The sequence below is a fragment of the Falco rusticolus genome, chromosome 10, assembly GCF_015220075.1.
Source record: "Falco rusticolus isolate bFalRus1 chromosome 10, bFalRus1.pri, whole genome shotgun sequence".
Lineage (NCBI taxonomy): Eukaryota > Metazoa > Chordata > Aves > Falconiformes > Falconidae > Falco > Falco rusticolus.
Window position 1 is genome coordinate 12,525,995 of NC_051196.1, and position 23,290 is coordinate 12,549,284.

The following is a 23,290-nucleotide window of genomic DNA, read 5'->3' on the forward strand; positions in this document are numbered from 1 at the left end:
GAAATCTAGTCACTGTTCTCAATTACAACAGTCATGAGATTTCAGCGCGCTCCTTCTGGGGGAAAGTTCACACAAAAATTCTTAAATTTTCCCCTTTCACAACATGAGCTATGATTAACTTTTCCACTTTGTGAAGTAACCAGCCAGCCCTTCTCTTGGGCTTCTCAACTACTGAGGTACTTAAGAAAAATCTATATTACTCTTGATAATTCTTGCTAGTTGTATCTTACCTTGTACCTGAGTTTTTCAGATTTTGTCTCTACACTCCCATTTTACAACTTTGCACTGATCCTTAACAATCTGTGAGGCATTCAAAAGCTCAGGATTTAGCCAAAACGGTGCCTTACTACAGTTTCAATCTTTTGCAATAAGAAACTGTTTTTTTAATCTGTAATAATGCCTTTTTTACTTTTATCTTCCAGATTTTATCTCCCAGTTTCAAATATATTGACCGTTATCGTCCCGTAACCCACTGTTTTAACTTAGAATAATGGATTAATTTTAAGGCTTTAAAGCAGGTTTTTTAACACTTAATATGTAGGCACTCAGACATTGCTTGTTGTACAAGAAGTAGCTTTTCAATGTGATACATGTTTTCGTAACTCCTACAAATAAGGAAATTGACGTAGTTTACCTCTTATTCAGTGGGAGAAAACAATCACACAACCTTCTAGACACCAACAGTTAGAGAAATTGCAGTGACTGGAAAGCTAAGAGCTAGATCTGTTGTCCCTAGGTTTCTAGTTCTCTGTTCCAGCAACTTGGTATCAAAAAGTAGCATTCAAATTGTTATACTATTTAAGATGTGAACCCAGATTACAGATAGAGATGTTTTCCACATAATTACAGGTGTTTCTCTAAAAACATTTCATTCTTTTCCTGTAGTATCAGTTCTTTTTGCTAGGAAAGTAACAAGCTTGAAAGTTTCTCATAAGAACCACTAATCTGATAAACAATTAAAATAGGAAAAAGAGTCACATTTCTATCACCATTCAGCCCTTGCATAATTTTGAACTAGTTTTTTATTCTTAGAAGCTCAAGATTGATGAACTGATGTGACAAATCAGATTGTATCTCCTTCAGTCTCTCTTCTGCAATAACAATTTATGCGTTATTTTTTATAACACATACGTAATTTTACTTATGTGCTAAAACTGTAAGCACTTACAAGACTAACTTAAAAGAAGTTACTCTTCCCTCACAATTGAGATTTTGGCTGCCATGCTTAAACTGAGATGTCTGGGAAATGTTTCTTGTCTCCAAGTTCAGTACATACCCTGAAGGGTATGAAGAGAAGATGCATGTGTACAATAGTTCTCTTCCCCTTTGCTACACTTGAAATAGAGAGGAAAGCTGGGCATCTCAGCTGCAATGGAGACATGGTACCAGCCAGTTTCAATGTAGTCTGCAAAGGGAATTCTGCTGTAACTATTTAATCATGTCAGCATGCCTCATCCACATCCTGACAGAAGCAGGCTTCCATCAGCTTTCTCTTAGTTGATTTTGGCAACCAAAAGATTAAGAGTCTATATTTTACGCCTTCCTCATAAAGCCAAATTTAAAAAGAAACATCATTGTGATGATAAACAGTCTGAATCTTAAAAGAAATCAGTTTGATAAATCTAAAATAATTTGAAAATTTTCTTTAAAATCCCTGAAATTTGCTAAATGCCCTGCTTTCAAACAGAATTCTATGGTATTCTTCTTGGGGACTCAAACCTGTCTAAAACATAAGGTTTTGATCCAGCTCCAGTAATTCTTGAAATAGACAATAGTCCACACTCTGAAGGCTACTCAAAGTGAAAGGGCCTAAAAGTTATACTTCCTTAAAGTCTGAGTTTAAAAAACAATGAAAAGACAGGTTATTTGATAAATACATGAATATTAGCAAAATATATCATATTAGAGCTTTAAGTATCTATATATTCTATACTAACCAATAAGAAGAAGGGTTCCAACAGCTACGCCTCCACCTGGATACAAAACAAAATGAAGAATAAAGTACATTTTAATACTATGTTAGAGAACAATTAAGTTTTCTTAGTTTATAAGTCAAAGAAAGGTGATAACGGGGAATTTAAAAATATAAAAGTGAACAACATTTTAATTACCTTTGCAATACTTCCTACAATTCTCTATTATGAAATAATTACACATTACATGTAATTATATATTACACATTACAATTACTTTCACAATATACTGTACTATCATCATTGTGGTAAAAAGACCCTGCAGAGCTCTACGCAACTACGCTCAAGTACTACCGTAATGATGTATGGTCTGAGCCAGTGAATTTTTACTTAGATGACTCAAGTGAGTAAACATTCTCCAAATTAAATCCGTATTAATCATTACCAAGTGATATTGCCTTGGACCAAGAACAATGTATATAAAGTGACCTACTAAGAGGCCAGCAAATTACCACCCAAGTCAATGAGTCAAAATCCTGGTTTCACTGTTTTTTATCTTATTACTGAAAACAGACACGGCAATAAGACAGGTAGGATTTCACCCAATGAAACCTGGACTGACAGATCATAAACATCATAACACACAACTGAAAAAAAAAAACCCAAACTACTTAAGTATTTTATAGTATGTCTTGGACATAACACCAACTCTATGAATGCAGTTGATTGAAATATTTGTTCAAAAATAAAAATACATTTTGACAGATTTATACATGGCCCCTATTATTTTTCTTTCTTTTTGCTTAAACAATTATAGTCAATGCTTATGTTCCAATCAAGATGACTGACTGAATAATAGACAGAAGAGAATACTCCCAATAAGTTTTGTTACATAGAATCTTATCCCATTGACCTCAACAGTGTGGAGGACCAGAAAAAAAAAAAAAAATCTATGAACTCCCATCCTGACTGCTTTCTTTCATCCTAGAAGAGACAACAAACATAATTATGTAACAGTGGTTTAAATGGTTGCCCCAAGGAATTTTTACAGAGACAGTAAAGACGATTTCATATTTTATTTTAGGTAGAGAGCAAACTGGTTTGTAATCTGAATTCCAAAACTGAAAATAGTGGAATAACTTGAAATCAGACTACAAATATTTTGTTGAACAATCATATAAGACTGTGGCAGGAAAGCCAAAAATTTCTGGAAGTGTTCAGATGGACATATGTAACTAGCCTATTGCAGTGTTTTGCATGAAGTAAGATTCAGTATGTCTTCTGTAATTACATACTGCTTTAAAAGTGAGTTAGGAGCAAACTGAATCACATCAGCACAATATCCAAAGTTCTTGATAACAGAAGTAAATTCTGGACTGCATGCCAAATTACTTTAGTGAACAGGATAACTCAGTCTATCAATTTAAGACCTCATTAAACTTCATTTCAAATTGATTCCAATAGGGATTGGATCAACTTCTTAATCTTTGGTGATGCTGGTGGGACTACAAATGTCTGTAGCATCTGTAATGTCGATACATACCAAGAAGGAAGAGAAAAAGCAAATTTCTCTCCCATAGGCCAAAAAGTGCTAACATTGTTTCTTAATTACACCTGAATTAAAACCACAACAGAATCACTTTGTCATCGTGTCATGATGTACCCAATTTGAGCAGCACATCACAGTGTAAATGTTTAGTCAGCTACTAATTTCATAGTTATAATTCAACACATCACACATTTTTTAAGCTATGCTCCTGAGTCATGAGGTACAAATGCCTCAATATTTACAGCATGCTTATCAAATAATCAAGCATTTCCTAGATATTAAAAAAAACCCCAACTATAAGGGCTGTTTAGCAGAAATGTAGAATCACTCATGAAACCCACATGTTCTAATTTACCAGCCTTTGTTTCATTTTATTTGTTTGGGAGATAAACGCAAATGAATCCAAAAGATGTATTATGGAGGAAAGGAGAAAAAAAGACCAAAATCAGAAATAATACTGATGGTTGATACAAAGTATGCTTCCAGTGAACACTGCAATTGTTCAGGGAGACAGAATGCACGGGATACTGAAAACAGTTATTTAAAACTAGCATGTTCTATACAACACATAGAAAAAAAGCTTAAAATTATGAGATTTTACCAAATCATAGCTTGACATAGAAAATATGATCAAAACAGCCATAAGGCAATAAATACTTAAAATACTTAAAATACAAGCTCACTTGTAGCCACCACTGTCTCTTCTGCTTTTAAATTGCTTGCACAAGAAAGAATTTGTTTATCAAACAGTATGTCAGAGCAGTCAAAATTCTCACAAGCTATATTTTCAGATCATCGATTGTACTGTCTCTTTCTACAAGCCAGATTTGTAACATATCTGCACATACCCTGGTAACTAAAGGCAAACTCAGGTCAGAGGATTGGCTTTACATTATCAGATGTATGAACAGTTTGAACAAGTGTATTCTAGTAGATGGAATGCAAAACTATTGCAGTTACCATGGTTACATATTCATATAACAATGAGCAACGATAATAGTAAATTAAGCAAAAAAACAGATGACAGGAGAAAGTAGCGGGAATGCTAATAAAATTAAAAGGAAGAAGTAAAATCTTCAAGTTTCCTAAAAAAACTGCTGCAAAGTTGTAATTCTTTCCAATTTTGCTATTTTGATTTTTCTTTGTAAGTATCTAAGGCAGTGGTACATGTAAACAACAAGCAAAACTTGTAACTTTCTACATTGCAACCTAAAAAAAATGAGATTTAAATCCTTACGGATAGAAACACAACAAAACTTTTCAAGTTGAGGAGTGTCACTTGTTTCCAAAGTGTATCTGTGACCTTTCTTCAAGCAGCTTGAAACAAAACATTCAATGACAAGCATGTGATGGTTATATTACACAATAGTTACAGCTCATTACAGAGAACTGCTTTGGCACAAATCAGTTGTGCCCAAATCTATAAACCTTGAAAGTAAACTTGAATATAAAGCCTGGAGATGTAAAGAGTGCCTTAATGGTAGCACTGCCTTTGAAATCCAGCACTACCCTACCACTTCTTTTTGAAAGGAATTGCATTTATTGAGAAGAGCTAGCTATCAGCAATAAGGTAACAAATCAGCCAGGATCTGTAGGGTAAAAGAAATTCCTCCATGTATCCTCTGCCTTTTCCTCTCTTCAAAAGCTTCTAATTAGACCTGTGTCTAAGAACACCACGCTTTCCCTTACTCATGCTTATTCATAAGCTGTACCTTCATATTTGGTGAATAATGGTGTGTCTGGGCTGCAGCTTCTGGACAAGGCAAACTTAAATCCAAGCCCAAAGCAAAAGATCTAGAAGACTGCCTGGTGACCTTTATGAAAGACACCAGGCTATACCAGTTTATAGTAACTTCCATTGGGAATTTATACAAAAAGAATTGTTCTCAGTCCCTGATGAAAATAAAATTAAATATTTTATACAGTCCATTATTTAACTGTTAGTGGGCAAGATGGAAGAAAAAAAGTAACAGTGTTCTTTAAGAAACACATCAACAGCATTCTGCAAGACGTTTATGAAGCATTTCCACACACACCCAAAAAGGTCACAAAGGAGACCAAGTACAGTACTACAGTCACCAGCATAGTGGGCTGCATCAATAGAAGGTCAGTCAGTTGGTCAAAGAATGTGACTACTCCCCTTTACTCAGCTCTCATTATATCACATTTGGAATACAATGCCCAGTTTTGGGCCCCTCAGTACAAGAAATAAGTAAACTTAAGTGAGTCCCATGGAAAGGAACAGAGATGGGGCAAATGACCCGAGAGGAATGGCTGAAGGAATTGGGCTTGTTTAACCTGGAGAAGAGAGGAAGACCTAATAGCAGTAGGCCAGTACCTAAGAGAAGCTACAGAGAAGACAGCTGAGCTCTTTGCTGAGGCACATAGTGGGAAGGCAAGAAACAACAGGCATAAATTGAAACAGGAAAAGTTCCAAGTGGATATAAGGAAAAAATTTCCTACAAAGATAATTAAGCATTGGACTGGGCTGTCCAGAGAAGCTATGAAATCTCTGCCATTGCAGATTTTCAAGACTCAACTGGACAAAGCCCTGAGCAATCAGCTCTGAATTCAGTGCTGAGCCTGCTTTCAGGCTGCAGTAGATAAATCCTGAGGTCCCTTCCCAGCCTCCAAAATCAATGACTCTGTACATATCCACCTAGCTGGGTGGTTTGTCTCCATCAATGCCTAATACCTGGTATCAATGGAAATTTTATTGTAGCACGGCATGTTTTGCATGAGTCTTTCCTGGCCTACCCACTCAGCCTCCAGAAATCAGTGATTTAAGGGCTAGGACATTACTGAAGATTTAACATAGGAATAGAGTTTTCCAGTTTTTCAGATACTACAACTCAAAAAACATCTGAAAAGTATTTTCAAAAATTGCTTTTCCTAAGGTTGAAGAACTTGATGTTCACGCATAAAACTTGTTAAGGTCAGGAAATTACTAAATATTTAAAAGACAAGGAAAAGGTACTTCAGAAGGGATCCTGGGTTCACTGGAAGAAGTGTTTTCTGTTTCCATACAAACCGCTAATTATGTTAGCAAGTGCCTGGACGTTTAGGAGACTGCCAGCATGGGAGCTGTCTACATCTTCTGACCCATGCTATGCAAAATCCACTGTTTATAAAAGGGAATATGAAGAACAACTGGACTATTCAATGCAAATCCTGTATCTATGCAATTAAATAACTTCACAAATTACACTCAATTAATTAAATACTTATCTCTTAAGGAGGAAGAGCTTACTTCACAAGGACGCCAATCCCTGATGAAAGTGCAAGTGTTCCCTACCAAACACACGCACACACAAGATACAAAAGTGTGATTCCCCTTAAGATACACAGGCTGCAAAAACTTCTTTATAAAATGGATACAATTTTTATATTTATCATTACATAGAATATCCTTAGAAAGAAAAGCAGTATATTCCTATAATTCATGTCCTCCTCCAAGTATGAATGAACAAAGTCTTCCTCACCTAGAAGCAGTCCCATCTATGTATCCTGAAGGTGTACTGCAACTGTATCAGTAGGTAGTAAAAGGATCCTGCAGCCTCAGTGCATACAGATGAAACATGTCGTTTATACTAGTGAAATGAACTAGCTCCCAATCCAAGTAAACTGCGTTGGTTCATGCTATAAATTACAACATGGCAACAGTGACAAGAGATCAGTCCAAAGAACTATCTAGTACCTTGACACTGACAGCAGGCAAAAGCAGATTCACGGACAGCAAGAACAGCATCACACCAGTATAACTGACCTAAACAGGGCATTTCTAGTGACGTAGCTGTGGCGAGCAAGACAGGAAAGACACGCTGAGAATCCAGTCTTACGGTCAAAGGCATCCTAAAAATTACCACACCGAAGAACCAGAAGTACAACACATTCAACTACGAGCTAATTCAGCGAGCATGCCTTTCAAACCCGAAAACTTCAGACCCCTCACTGTGACAGTTGGGAGTATGACAGGCACGTGCTACTAAGGAAATTTACAAAGCAGCCTTCCAGTCTAGAAAGGTGGCTTAAACCAATGTAAACGAGTGGTCAACGGCAACCCCCTCCCAAGCGGGCTCCCAAGCGGGCGCGCCGGCCTGGGCCGCCTCCCTTCTCCTCAGCGCGGCGGGAAGGGGGCTCAAGGCGGGAAAGGGGCCCTCTGCCCCTTCCCATTTCCCCCCCCCATCCTCCCCCCAATCCCAGGAACTGTGAGGAGGAAGGAAAAGCCTGCGGGAGCAGCTGCGGAGTGACTGAAGGTAAATGACAGGCAGGGCCTGGCAAAGGAGAGGGCAGTCGGGCTGGGTGGGGGGATGGGAGGGGATGGGGTGGGGGCGCTGCAACCGGGTCCCGGGTCCCAGGTCCCGCTCCCCACCAACCTAGCACACAGTCCAGGGAGGGGAGCCCGCTGGAGAGCAGCAGCTGCCCGTGGCGAACGGAGGGCCGAGTGCCCGCGACAGCGGCCAGGCGGCTGCCGGCCGCAGCCTTCCGCTGGAAGCTGGTGGCCCCGCGGCCCCGCGCCGCCCCGCCGGCCGCCGGGACTGCCGCCATCTCGGCTGCCTGTCGCTTGACAGGAGCGAGGGGACGCCGGGAAGAATCAAACCCTTTCCTCTCCACCAATGGGAGAGCGGCACGGGAAACGCGCTGTCCAATGGTAGAACGCGTTGTTTCCACGTCCCGAGCTAAAGGGGTGGGGGAAAGGCTGGGGCGCCTGGCTGCGAGCAGGCAGGTGAGTGTGGCGGGGCCGGGCGGAGGGCGCGGGGTGCCGCTTCGGTGGGGGGGTCCCGGAGCCGCGGCCGAGCGGGGCCGGTGACGGGAGGCCGCGTCTCGGCCCGCCCTGGCGTGGGGCCGGCTTGAGGAGGCGTGGGTAGCGCCGTGCCGGTGGCTGGGCCGCGCCGGCCGTGCCGCGGCGGGGGAGCCCCCTTTCTCCACCCCCACCCCCCCCCCCCCGCATGCCCGAGGTGTCAGTGAGGCTGGAAGCACTGGGAGCCGTGAGGGGAGCGGCTGCCCGGCCCGTGCACCCCCGTTACCTCGCCAGTTTCTGCCGTACTGACAACATCGCCCCTTCGAGAAACGCTTTTGTTGTGTGTGAGCCCAAGAGGAAAAAGTATTTGTAAAACGTTTTTTCTTTTTTATTTTTTTTCCTTCTGACGGTATTTAAGTAACTGTATGTAACATAGCCTGTACGTATGCTTGGAGTCTCTCTATTGTTTGTAAATAGCCCCTGTTCTGTAATAAATGTATAATTCAAGACTTCACATGGAAGCAAGGTCTTGTGTCAGTATGATGGCTCTGGGCAGTGCTGTAAGCAGGAAAAGTTGCTTTACATGAGAAATGTAATTTCTGGGCTTCATCAGCGTTTATTGTTTAATCAGTTGCTAGTACCACAGAAGATTATTTTGTATATTTTGGAAGGTTAGCACGTTTTTTTCTCTTTAGTAGCAATTTATAGATTGTAGCTTGTGGCCTTTTACAAAGTAGCAAACAACTGCCTAAACTGAGTGTATGTAAAAATTGCTGAGATATCTGAACTTGACAGTTCCTTTTCAGTTCTTGTTGTATGCAAATACATTAAATGTTTGTTATCTTAATGAAAAACTTCAGTGTGCTTGCTTTGTAAATCAATGCTTTATGTTACAGTACTCTGAATTCAAGAGCAATGCCTATAAGCATATAGAATAGCACTGTCACAAGTATTTATTTTTAATCTACTGGTGCATCCCAAGCTACTTGAAGACACGTAGCAGCATGTACTAAGAAATTGTTATAATTCCCCACTCTCAATTTTAATTTTAACAAATTATTTTTGCTGTTGCCATAAGCCATGGTTTTTGAGCACCTGTGGTTGTTGATCCTGTCTTTTTTTTTTGAGGAAAAAATAATCCTTGTATTAAATACGAACAGCAAGAAAGAGCAACAGTGTTAAGAATCCTGAACCTGAAAGTTTTTCCTTCGTATCAAATTCATAGTCAGTAGCATAAAGTTTCAGTATTATGTCCTCCTAGCTGGTGAAATAGCATTCATTTTGCTGTTGGCCAAACTTCTTAACATGTTAAGCAGTGGACAGCTTAAGATCTTTATCATGAGTATCAAGAGGTTGTCTTAATGTTTTGTATTTGCTGCTGAACTGTAAAATATTCAATAATAAATACTTAATTTCAAATGTAGATTCTTGTTCAGTGAAGGTTAGAAGCATTTGTCTTTAGAGGAAAAAATCAAAGGACACATTTAAAAAATGGCAAGAAATATACCTATTAAATGTCACTTCTGTAGGATCTGACTAATGAGCTGTGAATATTTGGAATAGGGAAGACTTTAACAGAATACAGGCATAAAGTGTAATTGACGATTCCTTTGAAAGAGTTCCAAGAATCTGTTATTGTCAGTGGGGTCCTACCACCTAACTTCAGCCTAGTAGAGTGAGGAAGCTGAAACTTACAAGAGTTCTTCACTTCTAAAACATCACAGCAGCTCTTCAATTTCTTACTGTACTGTCATTCTGCAGTCCAGATAACTAAGTATTTCAGGTATGAGTGCTTGCAGATGTGTGTAATACTTAAAAATTGCAGTACATCTATTGGAGAACTTTTGTAATAGAATGCTTGTAATGCGGTGAGGGTATCTTTGGTAAAGTCACCACTTACCTATCAGGAGAAAAAAAATCAAATTATATATGGCATGCACTTCATCTCAGTGATTATTTTTTTCCACATTCCAAGCAGCAAACTTTCTTTTGTTACTTCAGTGAATACAAAGTATTTCCTTGCTTTTTTTTAATAAAATATCTAATTTGTGTTAACTTTACAGAATAAGTGTAAACATACACCCAGGGCTGAGCCCTTTCTTCCTTCTGTTTCTCATTCCTACTTCTCTGACATGTAGTTTTAATTCTTTTTCATTTTGGAGCCCACATAACAAAAGTATTTTGCAATTGGGAATACTTGTGCTGTGGTCCTACCATTTTTAGAATGTCTTGCATGAAGTGCAAGTTTGTTGAAATCTCAGTGTCTCCTGAGCTGATATAATAGGTCAGTGTTGTTAAAAGAGGAAACTTCACTTCCTTTTCCTCTTCTACTTCCAGTCCAACAAACACTGGTGCTTGTCAGATCCTTTCTTGAGCTGGTTCAGCTCACTAATCTGACTTGGAACTATCTATTGACTTTATTGATAGTTTAATTTTGTGTCATACTGCTGAGGTGATGCAATAAGGAAAAGGGCATATGCACACAATGGAGAGGGGGCAGTTGTACTTTCTACCTCTTGTTGACTGTGAACCTCACAGCTATTTCAGAATTTCCTGTATTTTTAAATAAAGTGTTATTTTTGTTACAAATTTTGTGAGTTGGCATTCTTTGAAATAGAGAGAAACTGCCTTTTACACTGTAACTTGTAACAGGAGAGTGTTTCAGGTATTACAAAAATATAGATAAGTACAAATAGTTTTTCAGCGTAAGGATTGAATGTTAAGAAGTATTGCAGTAGTTCTGGTTGTTCATTTTTCCCCTGTCACATTTTATGATGGGTACTGTTAAAGTCTTACTGACTTAGAGAACAGGTGGAAATAAGCTATTTTTCAAAGATTTATTTTTTAAAAAAATGTTATTTAATACAATAAAGCTTTACAACTGAATATGTGCTTATGAAAGCACCACTTTCAACATCTGACTTTAGCTGTGTTTCATATCAGACAAATAAAGAAGAAACTAATTTTATGGAAATGTCTAAGTCAACTGTGTTTTATTTTTTTGGGACAATATAGCTTTTTCACTCTTTGATACTAAAGACTTGCTTATGTTCATGTGTCCACTTCCCAAAAGATGAATTTCCAGCCACTGTAAAAGATCTCAGTAGGGTCTTGTTTGACAGAAAACAAGGCTGCAGGAATTGTAATTCTAGTTAGTATTACACAAAAACTGCCTTGTCCTCAAATACACATTAGTAGGTAGATAATTTTTACTGTTTCTGCTTTAGGGATAGAACTGAAATGCAGAGGAACTAAAGAACATGGAGATGATCGCAAGTGAGTGGGAAATGTCTCAGCAAGTTTTTTCTTGTCAGCTGAGATATGGCAACTGACGATGGTCAAACTCAGCTCCTTGTAAAATGGCAAAGTTTAAACCTTTTTATCTTGATCAGGATGCCTTAATGTAGAATAATAAACTTTTTTGCAGCTTCTGTATTACCATTAAGTGTTTATGTCAATTCTAACTACAAATCCTAACTCTAGTGTGAAGAAATCAAGCTCTGCATTTTCCATTTTCTGTAAACTTGCTGATCCAATCCAACTACTTGCCTATGCCAAATGCAGATTCTGAGATGGATTAAGAGGCTCTTAGGTGAGAATTCCTGAAGGAAAAAATGGAGGTGTGTGAGTAAGACTAATGAAAACATCTGGGGAAAAGTGTGCTTGGAATTTGATCTGCAAGTATGTCTGTCATTTCTCTTCAAAAGCTCTAGCCTACAGATTTGGTGAAAATACCAGTGTCGCCAAAATAGCAGTGCTGCTTAAAAGTGTGCTTTAGGTATTTAGTGCTTGGTAAGAGGAAATGTACCTGCCATTACTGTCATTGCCTCTCTTCTTTACCTTGTGCAGCCTACATGGGTTGCAGATGTAAACTCTTAGGACCTTCAGTTAAAGCAAGCTGAAGCTGTATTGTGTGAGCAGTGGTTCACAAGAAGATGCTGTTATTGAGGTACCTATTCTGTTTTCCTTGATTTCAGATTAACATTCTGCTAAATTTTAATTGTGCCTTACAAGATTCGGAGTATGCTCTTGTCCTTCTGTAGCAATGAGCAAAATGCTATCCATTTTGGAATAAAACACATCAGTGCATTTTTTTTCAAAATTATGTCTGTCTGATCAGTTTTCAGTAATATTTTCCTGTTGGGTTTATGTATGGGATGGAGAACTAGAAAACTGTATCCTAGTGGCAGTTCTAATTCATAATCTTACTAGTGTTTGCTGTTACATCGCCAAGCTGCTTCCCTCATCAGTTCTGGAATGTGATGGTATTAGACTGTACTGATTAAAGTTTTATAGTCACCAAATCAGATTAACTATTGAGTCACCTGACTAGGTAGGGTTTGCTGTCATGTGATCCAGTGCCCTGCTGAGCTCCCGCTGGGAGCTGAAACAAGGTAGTTTGCTTTTGAGATGTTCTTAAGTATCTAACAGCATGGGTCATGGATTATGGCTGCAAAGAAGATGGCTTCATTTTCCTGATCTTTGAACTAGTTAGAATGGGATAAGTTTGAACGTGCAGGATCTTCAGGCCATGAGCCAACAACTGGAAAGAATGTTTAATCCTGGAAGTTCTGACACTGAAGGACCTTTTTTCTTTTTTAGTGTGGAAAAGCTTAAAGACTACTTATCCAGTCAGTCTATGGAAAACATGAGGATTAGTGGGAGGGTTTAAGACATACCAGTTATATGATATTATATAAAACATGGTACGATTTTCGTCAGAAAGCCTCTGGATGTTACCTAAATGCATCCCTGTGTGTATACTGAACAACAGTGATAAAAATTTAAACCTGTGTCAAATTTAAACAACTCCTTTAAAATAAATCAGGAGACATGAGTTAAAGTGGTACATGCTGAAGAAAATAAATCATAAAAATGTTATGTTGTTGTAATATCAGATTATAAAAATGTACAATAATTACTGAAATTTGCAGAACAGTAATACTGAAAATGAGTTGTAAATTGAATGTATTGTTTTATGTGTCATATGGAGTAGTGGTATATTTCATGAAGATTATTTTCCTTTAGTTTATCATAAAAAGAGGAATTCTCATGTAAAAAAAAATAAATTAAAAATATGTGTAAGATAGGACTAATAGCAATGGGGACCCCCCCACCCCCCCAACAACTAGAAGAGGAGTAGTATTTGTATTATGGCTTTTGATATTCTGTATTGTTTTCCATGCTGGGTTCTGTGACCATATAAAGTTTCCTTCAGGATTAAAAACTAGAAATTAAGACAGATTGATTCTAGCCTTTTCAGATGCTTAACAGCCAGAAATCTATTTCATGTTGAATAGATGACTACCCTCAAAGAATAAAACAGTTTGTCACTTCAGCATGTTAGTAGAAGAGGTGAAGAGTAAACTTAGTGTTTCAACTGGAAGAACATAACTTAAATGCTTTGATGTTTTGAGTTTTGGTTTTTGTCTTCCAGTTGTATCTGATTGCACATACTTCATTAAATAGGCATTTCTGAAGCTACGTAAACAATGTAGGTAATTATGGTTATGGAAGAGAAAGGTTAATAGCGGTGACTTTTTCTAATATAATTTATTTGTGGTTTATGCAAAAGTACAAAATAACTTACATGTGCGTTTAGAGCCTAGGATTCACTGAATATCTGTAAAAATATATATAATTGAAATTATTTTATAGTTTCTGTAGCATTTTTCCTGATATGCTAATATTACAGAAGTTAAAAATTGTCACATTTTGCATTTCAAAAAGCATTGTTTTCTGCTAAGTTTTTAAGACTTTTTGTCTTCAAAGGCATAATTCCAATTAAGCATGTTATTTGTATTACAAATCTACAGTATCAGCAGGTGCTGGAATACAGGTGGTTTGCTCCTCACCTACATTGTGGGATGTTATGGAAGGTGCTTTTTTTCTTATTTGGCTATCTTTTTTTTCTCCATAATCTCTGCAATATTGTGAGACCCGAAACCCGTGAAACGTTTTGGCAAATCACTCAAGGCCTGCTCATGGCCAGAAGAGAGTAAATGAATCACCTTCAGAATTCTTTTAAAATTGTAGTTCATCTCTGCTTGCTGAAATATCTTTAATGAGTTTTCCTAATTGGAGAATTTCCCCTCTTTTCTAATTAGCTAAATTTGGTTAGCTAAAACCAAACAGCAATGTTTCAACAAGAATTACTTCTGCAGTGCTTTCTGAAATTACAAGCAAACAGAATATGGATCACAAGTCTAGTTGCATAGACCCACCTGTCTGACCTCCCCGTTATATAATTTTAACTATTCTTATGCTTACAGGTAACTTCTGACTACTGTGTTGAGGTGCAGAGTCTGTATTGCTGACATTGTTTTTTGGCTTAGCTTTTGACAACAGGCTCTGACATCCGTTAAGTGCACCAGGTGTGCTAGGTGAGATTCAGAAAGTTCCTACTCTGAGATAAAATGACGAACTGACAATCTATTGAAAATAAATCTCAATCTCTATGATCGCAAAGGTGGGAATCTTTGTGAATGTGCTTACACATAAGGATGTAACTTCTTGGTGAGTCCCACAAACTTGTAACCTCAGCTTTCCATTATACTGGCCAATGATATATATATTCTGATTGTTGTGGCTTCCGTAGATATTGCAGACAGGTAACACTAGCTTGGTTATTCAGTCACTGCCGGTGTGGAAGTAACTTCAGATAGTGTAGTATCCTCTAGCAAGCAGTTTTCTCCCCTTTAGTGCCCATTCTGTCTTAAATTTATCAACTACTCAATCTTTAGTCTGATAAAGACATGCAAAAGAGCAGTGATTGACAGGGGGCAACGGGCACGAACTGCAACATAAGAAGTTCCTTCTCGATATGAGGAAGAACTTTACTTTGGGGGTGACAGAGCCCTGGCACAGGCTGCCCCGAGAGGCTGTGGAGTCTCCTCTGGAGACATTCCAAACCTGCCTGGATGTGACTGCACAACCTGCTGTAGGTGCATCTGCTTTAGCAGGGGTTGGACTAGGTGATCTCCAGAGGGCCCTTCCAACCCTGACCATTCTCTGATTCTTTATCTCAGTGGATCCAGCTTCTTCCATCTCCTGTACTGAGCCTGCCAGTACCATGCCCAAATTGCTGTCTTTGCTGAAATTGCATTTTAGGACCACCTATCTGTGGGTAGGGCTACCTAAGCAAGCTAGTTCACTTGTGCTTCAGTGTTTGAGAACTACCTTTGTGTAATTCTGAAGTTACTGTCTACTTAGTAATGCGCTGAAATTTGTGTTGACTCGAGTTAGCTTTTGCTAGCTTAGTTACTAGTGCTGTGATGGTAGCTGGAAAAGTTCATTTTATTGTTGAAACCTTTTTATTGTATGGATTTCATAAGAATATGAAAAAAGTTTTGGTTCTAGAAACATAAATGTATCATAAGGTGCTTGAGTTGCATGGCTGCTGCCTTTTTTTTTTTCTATCCTGGGTACTGTCTTACATCTTGTGTGAGATTATGTATGTAAGATGAACAAAAAGAAAGTGATATTTAAATTTCTAGAAACTGAAATAGACTGAGGGAATCTGAAATTTCAAGGTCATAGAAATAGCAACCCTAACTAGTAACTGCGGAATAACATGCTGTATTGTAAAAGGGACAGACTTAAGGTTGTAATTGCTGGTGTAAATGTGAGCTTAGAGTCGTAGAATCATTTAGGTTGGAAAGGACTTTTAAGATCAAGGCCAACCATTAACCCAGTACTGCCAAGTCCACCACTAAACCATGTCCCTGAGTGCCACATCTACATTTTTTTTGAACACTTCCAGGGATGGTGATTCCACCACATCCCTGGGCAGCCTGTTCCAGTGTCTGACCACCCTTTCAGTGAAGAACTTTTTCCCATTATCTAAACTAAACCTCCCCAGGCACAAAGCATTAGCTTAAGTAATTGTTTCAAGGTCCTGTCTTGTTTTTTGTATGAAAATAATGTCTATGCATTATTTCATTGCAATGGGGGACTCATTCTGGAGGAAGTAATTTATTTGAATTTTTAGTCTTAAGACTTACATGTACTTGATTCTAATATCTTTTCAATTTCTGTATTTTCATTTTCTGTGAATTAGAGCTGTCACTGTGTCCCTAGCAAAGGAGGAAAGGTAACAGAGCTTCTTTTAAATATGTTATGTTTCTGAGAAAACTGTTGCACCCTCTTGGAGCTGCATGTTGTCACCATTTTTCTTTATCAACTGTGCTTCCATTAGTCCAAGAAGTGTGAAGCAGTGTTTTGTCGTTATGTTCTTGTGCTGTTGCCAAGCTGCAGTGATTTTATTAAAATAGAATTTTAACATTTCTGGCATAAAAGACCTGAAATTCACAAACATTAAATTGTAGGAAGATCATCAGTCTTCTCAACGATACTGTGTACAAGCTGAAAGGAGCTGTATCACCAGTCACTGCTTTTTCCTTTTAAAAAGGCAGTGTAGTATGGAACAGTGGGCAAGCCAAACCGTGTGCTTTTGGAACAAGTGAAGTTAGTAAACTTAGATGAAATAAAATCTGATCACTTATTAAAAACTTGAACAGCTAAAGGTGGCAGTTTAGTCAAGGAGATGTAATATTAGCGAAGTTATACAATGATTGTTTCTGTGCTATTTTTCTCTTTACAAGTAATTGTGTCCTTATTTGAAATTTGGATTTGGAGTGCTTATCTGTGGTAAAATAAGCCATATAGGCCCTTTTTGGTAATCCTTTTGGTATCGGTGGTTACGCAGTTTGTGGGGCTGGAGTGTGCTCAGTGTCTTGTAGGTACTCTGCACCTCAGCATATAGTAATTTGCTAAATTTGAGAAAGGCACCTCTACTTATTTGATTCACTCAGTAGTCAGTTTTCTCACTTATTGTGTCAGCTGTATCTTTTACTTTAAACCATCAAATTAAATAATAGTTTATGCTGGCTTTTTATTTTAGTTCATGCATTTAAAACCTGGAACTCAGATAAAAAGATAGTTTCAGAATAAATTCAGTATATTATTTATGAGTGGAGCAACACATTAGCATTGAGTTCACAATAGATCATATCGCTTTTATTCCATCTTACAAGCTTAGCAGCACAAACAGAATAATCAACATATTATTTGGCTGTCATCTGCTGAACAGAAACCAGAGATCACAAGGAGGTTTTCCCTAGCTGCAGTGATGGCCTTTTTGTTCCAAGCCCCCATCTGGGAGGGCCATGGTGTGTTATCATATGGAACGCGGGGTTTTCTGTAATCTGCTTAGCTGCACTGCAGTTTGAATCTTTATTCCATGTTTGTGTAATTTATAATTTTAATGAGACCATGGCTCTTGTGGGCTTTGAAATATATTAAAAGCTCTTTTGTGCATATGCTTTTGTTCTTGCTTAATAGGCTCAGTGTATTTAAAACTGATGAATTTTTATTCATGGATTTGGATGTCTGGGGATTAACTTAGACTTAATATCATTGCACTCATCTATTGATGTTTGAAACTTTTTTAATACTTGTATCTGTACGTGGAGAAGAACTTATAGAACTTGTGTTTTATACATAAACCAGCTCAGAAGTAACTAATAAAATTTTATTAAGCAATGAGGAAAATGTACTGATTACAGCTTATTTTTACTGCATAAGGTCACATGAAATACAGTTTGTGCTAGGAAGAAATGACTAGTTGAATCCATGTACATGTATGTATTTGGAACTTTGTAACCAAAAAAGTTTGTAGAATGGTAACAATGACAAGCACTTGATTTGCATTTTTCTTCTGTTCAGGTAACTAGAAAATGAAAATACTGAGCTCGCTTTTGTCTGTATTTGTCCTTTCTCCTGGTTTTTAACACTTTTTTTTTTTTTTTTAATGTGGAGTATGGGTAAGAAACTTCATTAGGTGATGCTCTTAACTGGGAAGTATTGATGAGCATACAGAAGAATTCTTTGTTACTATTGTTACATTTTCTGACAGTGCTAAAACTGGCCTTGTTTTTTGCTTTTGTATTTTTCAGATGTTTAATAATAGGTTTGATTTACTATTTGTGTTAAGATCTCATACTGTGTGATTTCTGTTTTCGTAAACAACTATGGTGTACTCTTTAATGATGGCCTTCTCATCTGAGACTAATGCTGGGTATAACATTAAGACACTTGTATTTCTTTCTGAACAGTCTTGCTGATGGTGTATGTGAATAGGTTGCCCTGTTTCATGTGGAGGGTTTTGGGTTTTTTTGGTTGTGGTTTTAGTTGGTTTTGTTTTTTTTTACCAGCAAACAATCCCCTTTGTAATGACAGATATTTTAAGGAAATGGGTCACTGCATAGTGGAGTTATTTATCCCTCTTCTATTCATTGCTCTGAGTAGTATTTCCAAAAATACCTGCATATTTCTAGAAGGTGCATAAGCACTGGGAAGTGCAGGGGACATGAGCGCCATGGGCAACTTTAGTTTCTGTAGGGTCATAAATTAAGTGCCTAATATGAAGATTGGACTTGTAACTCTTTGTCTCGGTTAATTAAAAGTAATTTTAAATGTTTACATGTCTTGTCTCAAAGTGATTTTTTTTTAAATCTAAGATAAATGCATATAGCTTAGGATATAGTTATTTGACCCTTGGCGCACACACAGGTGTATTTTTCTCTGTCACCAGGAAAGTGACTGTGCTGTCTGTCAGACCTTTGGCATTTGTTCTAACTTTGACATTGTGTTACAGGAGACTGTTAAGTGAATATTTCAGCATCCCTCAGAGGCTCAAACTTGCCATGTAAGACCATGCCTTTGCTCAGCTATTTGGATTTCGCTGTTCAGCAAAGATCAGTGTATAGAGCTGCAGAGGAAGATAGAAGCCCTGGAATGCATCTGACCATTAATACAGCGTTTTATACAGGGTTGTGGGATTGTTAGGAGTTGTTTCCCAAAGGTAAATAGAACCAGTGAGAATGACTTGAAATCTGTTTTGAAAAATTGCTCATGTATAGTCTCTAGTTGTTTAACACCAAAGGATTGCGTTACGTGAATTTGTTTACAGGATTGAGCTCCTTGTCAGCCTGAGATCAGTAGATGAAGGAGCATTTGTTGGAGACAAACTGTCAGTGCCTAGTAGAGATAATGTGGAAAAATAATCTCTTCCAGAGTATCACCGAGCTTTTTCAGATTTGTCAGACTGAATCCAGTGTTTCTTCTAGGAAAAAAATAAGCAGAAATACAAATCAAGTTCTGCCTGACACCCTGCACAGAAAGACCTTTTGAAAATTGTTCCTTGTTTTGCTCAAGGTGTTTAGAATCTTGAGATTATAATAAGAATATTTGAAACAATGATTATTAAGGTGTGTAATTGATATGGGAAAGATCTATCCCAATAAACATGATATACACCCTTCGCTATTCTAGCACATGCAACATTAACTTCATGCAAAAATTTTAAGACAATAGTTTAATATAAATAACAGCTTAAATGTAAATATTTAAATAGCTTAGTGTGCAGTTTTTCCCTTTTTTAAAAAAAAAATAATAATTTCAGTTACTCTTTGGGAAAGATGGTGCAAGTTACGGGATTACCATGTGTGAAGAAAGATGTCTGGTTCAAAGGGAAGTGGAGGGTGTTAGGAGAGGAGCTTCTGTTAGCTAAGGAAAAACTGATAAACTATCACCAAATATTCAGTGTAAATCCAGAATTAGGAAGCATTCTATAAAGCAAATGTGACTGGAAACTTTTTGTTACAGCGAATTTTTTTTTAAGATAAAGTCCAATAATTTGTTTAGCCACGCTTTTGGCTGTGTTTGATTTTCCTGTATTTAAAATTTTGGCACCGTATGTTGAACTGTCTTACACAATGCCATTGGTTATTGGGAAATGATAAATCTGCTCATTGATTTCCTAATTTTATTATGTACACAGTTAATTGTAATCCAAGATTACAGCAAACAAGATGTTAATTTCTAGACAATCTCTGTATGTTTCCCTCAGTGTGATTGTTACAGAAGCAAAGAATACAAAGAGAATACTATTTGTGCTATCCTCACAGGAGCTGTCAATAAAAGATGTAATAGGGGATTTAGGAATCTGGAAATGGCCAACTAATTTATGTGAATCTATTTTATTTCAGCTAGAAAGACCAAGCTCTATTTCGTCTGCACTGCATATTGCAGAGCACAGGCTGTCTATAGAAAACCAGGCGGCTGCATATGGATAGTCCCTTGATATCATTCACTTGCTGTGTAATCTTATTATGCAAAGTTCTAATCTTCACCTAGAATGAATGCCTCTGGGTCAGAATATAGTCATATCAGGGTTTCTGAGGTCATGTTTTGTGATCCTTAGCTTATTCTTCTAAGTAGGGCTGGGATTTAAAGAGTATTCCCCAGACACTAGCAGAGATAGACGGCAAAACCTGCTGCCTTTTTGGAAGACAAGACCAACATGAGGTCCCTGGTAGGATTAAACTTGATTTGTAGCTGTAGGATTTTTTAACAGATGTATTATTGGACAGGGAATAGGGGGCCACCAGCACAGCGAAATTGGATCACAATTGGCATTCTCAGGGAGTCCGCTGGCTGCTAAAACAGCAGCTGCATGTGGATTTGACTTCTTTCAGGTGAAGCGACTTCCAGTCATTTGGAAAGGATGGGATGAAAAGGAACCTTGGTGATAATTTTGATGTCTGCAAGATTTAGTACCAATGTAATGGGATTATCGGTAACACCTTCACTGCAGAAAAAGCCACCTGGCGCTATAACTGGCAGCAACTGAGAACTAATCCTTTCCCATCTCTTGGATGTCATTCATGAGGCTCAAAGTGATTTCCACCCTGCTAGCTGTGATTAATTTTATAAACAAACAAACAAAAAAAATATCAAATGAGGAAGGCGTGGGCTGTGGAAGGAAAAGGGAACAGAAGATAATAGTAATTACATTTTGCATTTTATTTGCGGCAGGGGATGAACTATAAAGTTCTTGTAAAATAACCAAATAGTATTCTATGTGATAAATATGGATGTGTAACCTTTTTTAATCAATGTCTGTGTTTGGTATAAAAACAATGTCTTGTTTCAGTATAAGATTTTCAGCAACTACTATATGGTAGTAGGTAGTACCTGGAAGTAATTACCACAGGTTTTATGCTGTTAGTTCCGCGATAAGGATGTTTATACAACAGATCCATTATGTTTTCAAGGGGCCTGTGACTTAAATAATTTGTTTTATTGTGCTTAATGGTCTTATGCTGTATCTGGTGGAGTTGCCTGCTGACAGCACTTTGTATTAAAATTGTCATGTGGAAAAACGTACAGCCGTTTACCTTCTTGGGAAGAACAATATGGCATTGTTTTAAAAATGTACTGATAAACAGTTTTCTGAAGAAAAAATATTTTACTGATGCTTAAGCTAGAGCAATTGTAAGATAAATACTCTGTGGGGTTTTAAAATAAACTAGACTTGTGTGGTTTTGATTTTTTTTTTTAACTGGGCTTACTCTTGCTACAACCATTCACTTATTAGCTAGAAGTTGTTTTTAAACTACATGGAAACTTTCAGGATTTTATTTATTCTGTGTGAATGGCCATTAGATGTCTGAAGATGGACCTTAATGTTAAAAACAAAACCTCCAATCTACTGAAGTTATCCTGTTAGGTTGAAACTGTATAATCTAAGTGTGTATATATATGTCTTAATTTGAAATTAACTTTCTTGAGTAGTAATAAAAAGTCTTACATGAGCTAAGAATTTATCATTATCATGAACATCTGATAAGCCTGAGCATTTAAAAATTCCATTGTGCCACATTTATAAACGGACTGGTGAAATCCATGTCTCGGGAGTTAAGAATTTATTTTAAGACAACTGGGAACAAAATTTTAGACCTCTTCACTCACGCATGCTCTTCTGTTGTGGTCAGTTTTATACCATGGCAGCTCTAGCAGTAGGCAAAGCTCACTCTAACCTCTGTGCTTCTTTGCATAATTTAAAAATTGATCCCTCGTAATTCAGAGCTGCTTAGAGACATCAGAGAAACCAACATGTTCAGTGTAACTGTTGGGAAGTGCGTGTCAGCCAGAGTCTGACAGGAAATCAGTTGAAGCTGGTTTGAAACTTATTTTCAGGGACATACAGCAGTTGCTTGTAGTTTCATAATACACAGATATTTTAGTTACAGTCTGATAGCTGTTGGCACGAGAGGTTTACGTTTTCTCTTAATGAGACTGTTGTTAACATTCCATTTGTCACAGTGAACAATATCTACCTACTGTGGTCAATGTAATGCAATATTTATAAAATTACTTTTTATTTAGAATATCCACAGGTGCCTGACTTCTGTGCTGTCTTAATATATTTATATAATGTTTCTGGATAGCATGGATCTGAAGTACAGGATAGTTGTGCAGTATTTTTGTCTATCTCAGCTGAAAAGTAATGTGAGGCTGCCTTTCAGCGGGTGCTGTTAAGAAGTATTGATGATGGACTTCTCTCAAAAGATGGTTGTGTTCATTAATTCACATTAGTTGTGCAACTCAGATCGATCTGCTGTCACTCAATTTTCCTTTTATCACCTGTAACACATTTCTGGGCTTGCCGTGTTTCTGGTCCTGAGAGCAAGGAGTTGGTCCATGCTTTTCATAGCATACGGGGTTGAGAAGAGCAAACCACTTTTCTGGCTCGCCAGAATAAATTCTGCTGAAAGCGCATTTTGCTTTCAGTGAAGCTGTTTCAGTTTCTACAGGGTGTCCTGTGGTGTGCTGGGCACTGCATGTGCTGACAAAACAATTCAAGAGTTTTCCTATTTCTGTTGTATCTTGGGTTGTTACTGTGAAACTTGTTAGCTAGTATTAAGGATGATGAATCACAGCTTGGTTTAAGTAAGTGGATTTATTTTGGAAATTTTTTTTTTTAACGTAAACAAAGTACATCTTTTTGGAGCAAGGACATGAGCTTGATAGAGAACATTTTTCCCCAAAAATGATTGTATATTTCTTTATAAATACTTAATGCAAAGAACAAAAGCCACTTTTGACTGTATTCAGGCAAAATTCCCATTAACTTCTAGAGACAGTTGTGCGAATTTGAATTCCTGCATTTGAATAGCAAAACATCATGAAATATAGAAGGGGAGGTCTTTACTTCATTTTTAAGTAGATTATGTTGTACAC

The 23,290-nt window shown here is 37.6% G+C and overlaps 2 protein-coding genes across 3 annotated transcripts in view; one reads left to right on the forward strand and one right to left on the reverse strand.

Annotated features, from left to right (window-relative positions):
* Positions 1-8,035, reverse strand: part of ELP4 (elongator acetyltransferase complex subunit 4) — a 149,965-nt gene extending 141,930 nt beyond the window's left edge. Inside the window, exons 1-2 of the mRNA XM_037402681.1 lie at positions 7,839-8,035; positions 1,938-1,973 (exon numbers count right to left, since the gene is read on the reverse strand). Of these exons, the coding sequence (XP_037258578.1) occupies positions 1,938-1,973; positions 7,839-8,010 (208 nt within the window). The 5' untranslated portion in view covers positions 8,011-8,035. The remainder of the gene's footprint in view (positions 1-1,937; positions 1,974-7,838) is intronic.
* An 80-nt stretch (positions 8,036-8,115) lies between these two features.
* IMMP1L (inner mitochondrial membrane peptidase subunit 1) overlaps positions 8,116-23,290 on the forward strand; it is a 36,490-nt gene continuing 21,315 nt past the window's right edge. Inside the window, exons 1-2 of one of the 2 annotated variants that reach the window (XM_037401675.1) lie at positions 8,116-8,188; positions 18,861-19,067. The gene's annotated coding sequence lies outside the window, so the exon portion shown is untranslated. The remainder of the gene's footprint in view (positions 8,189-18,860; positions 19,068-23,290) is intronic. The other variant, XM_037401676.1, reaches the window with a different exon arrangement.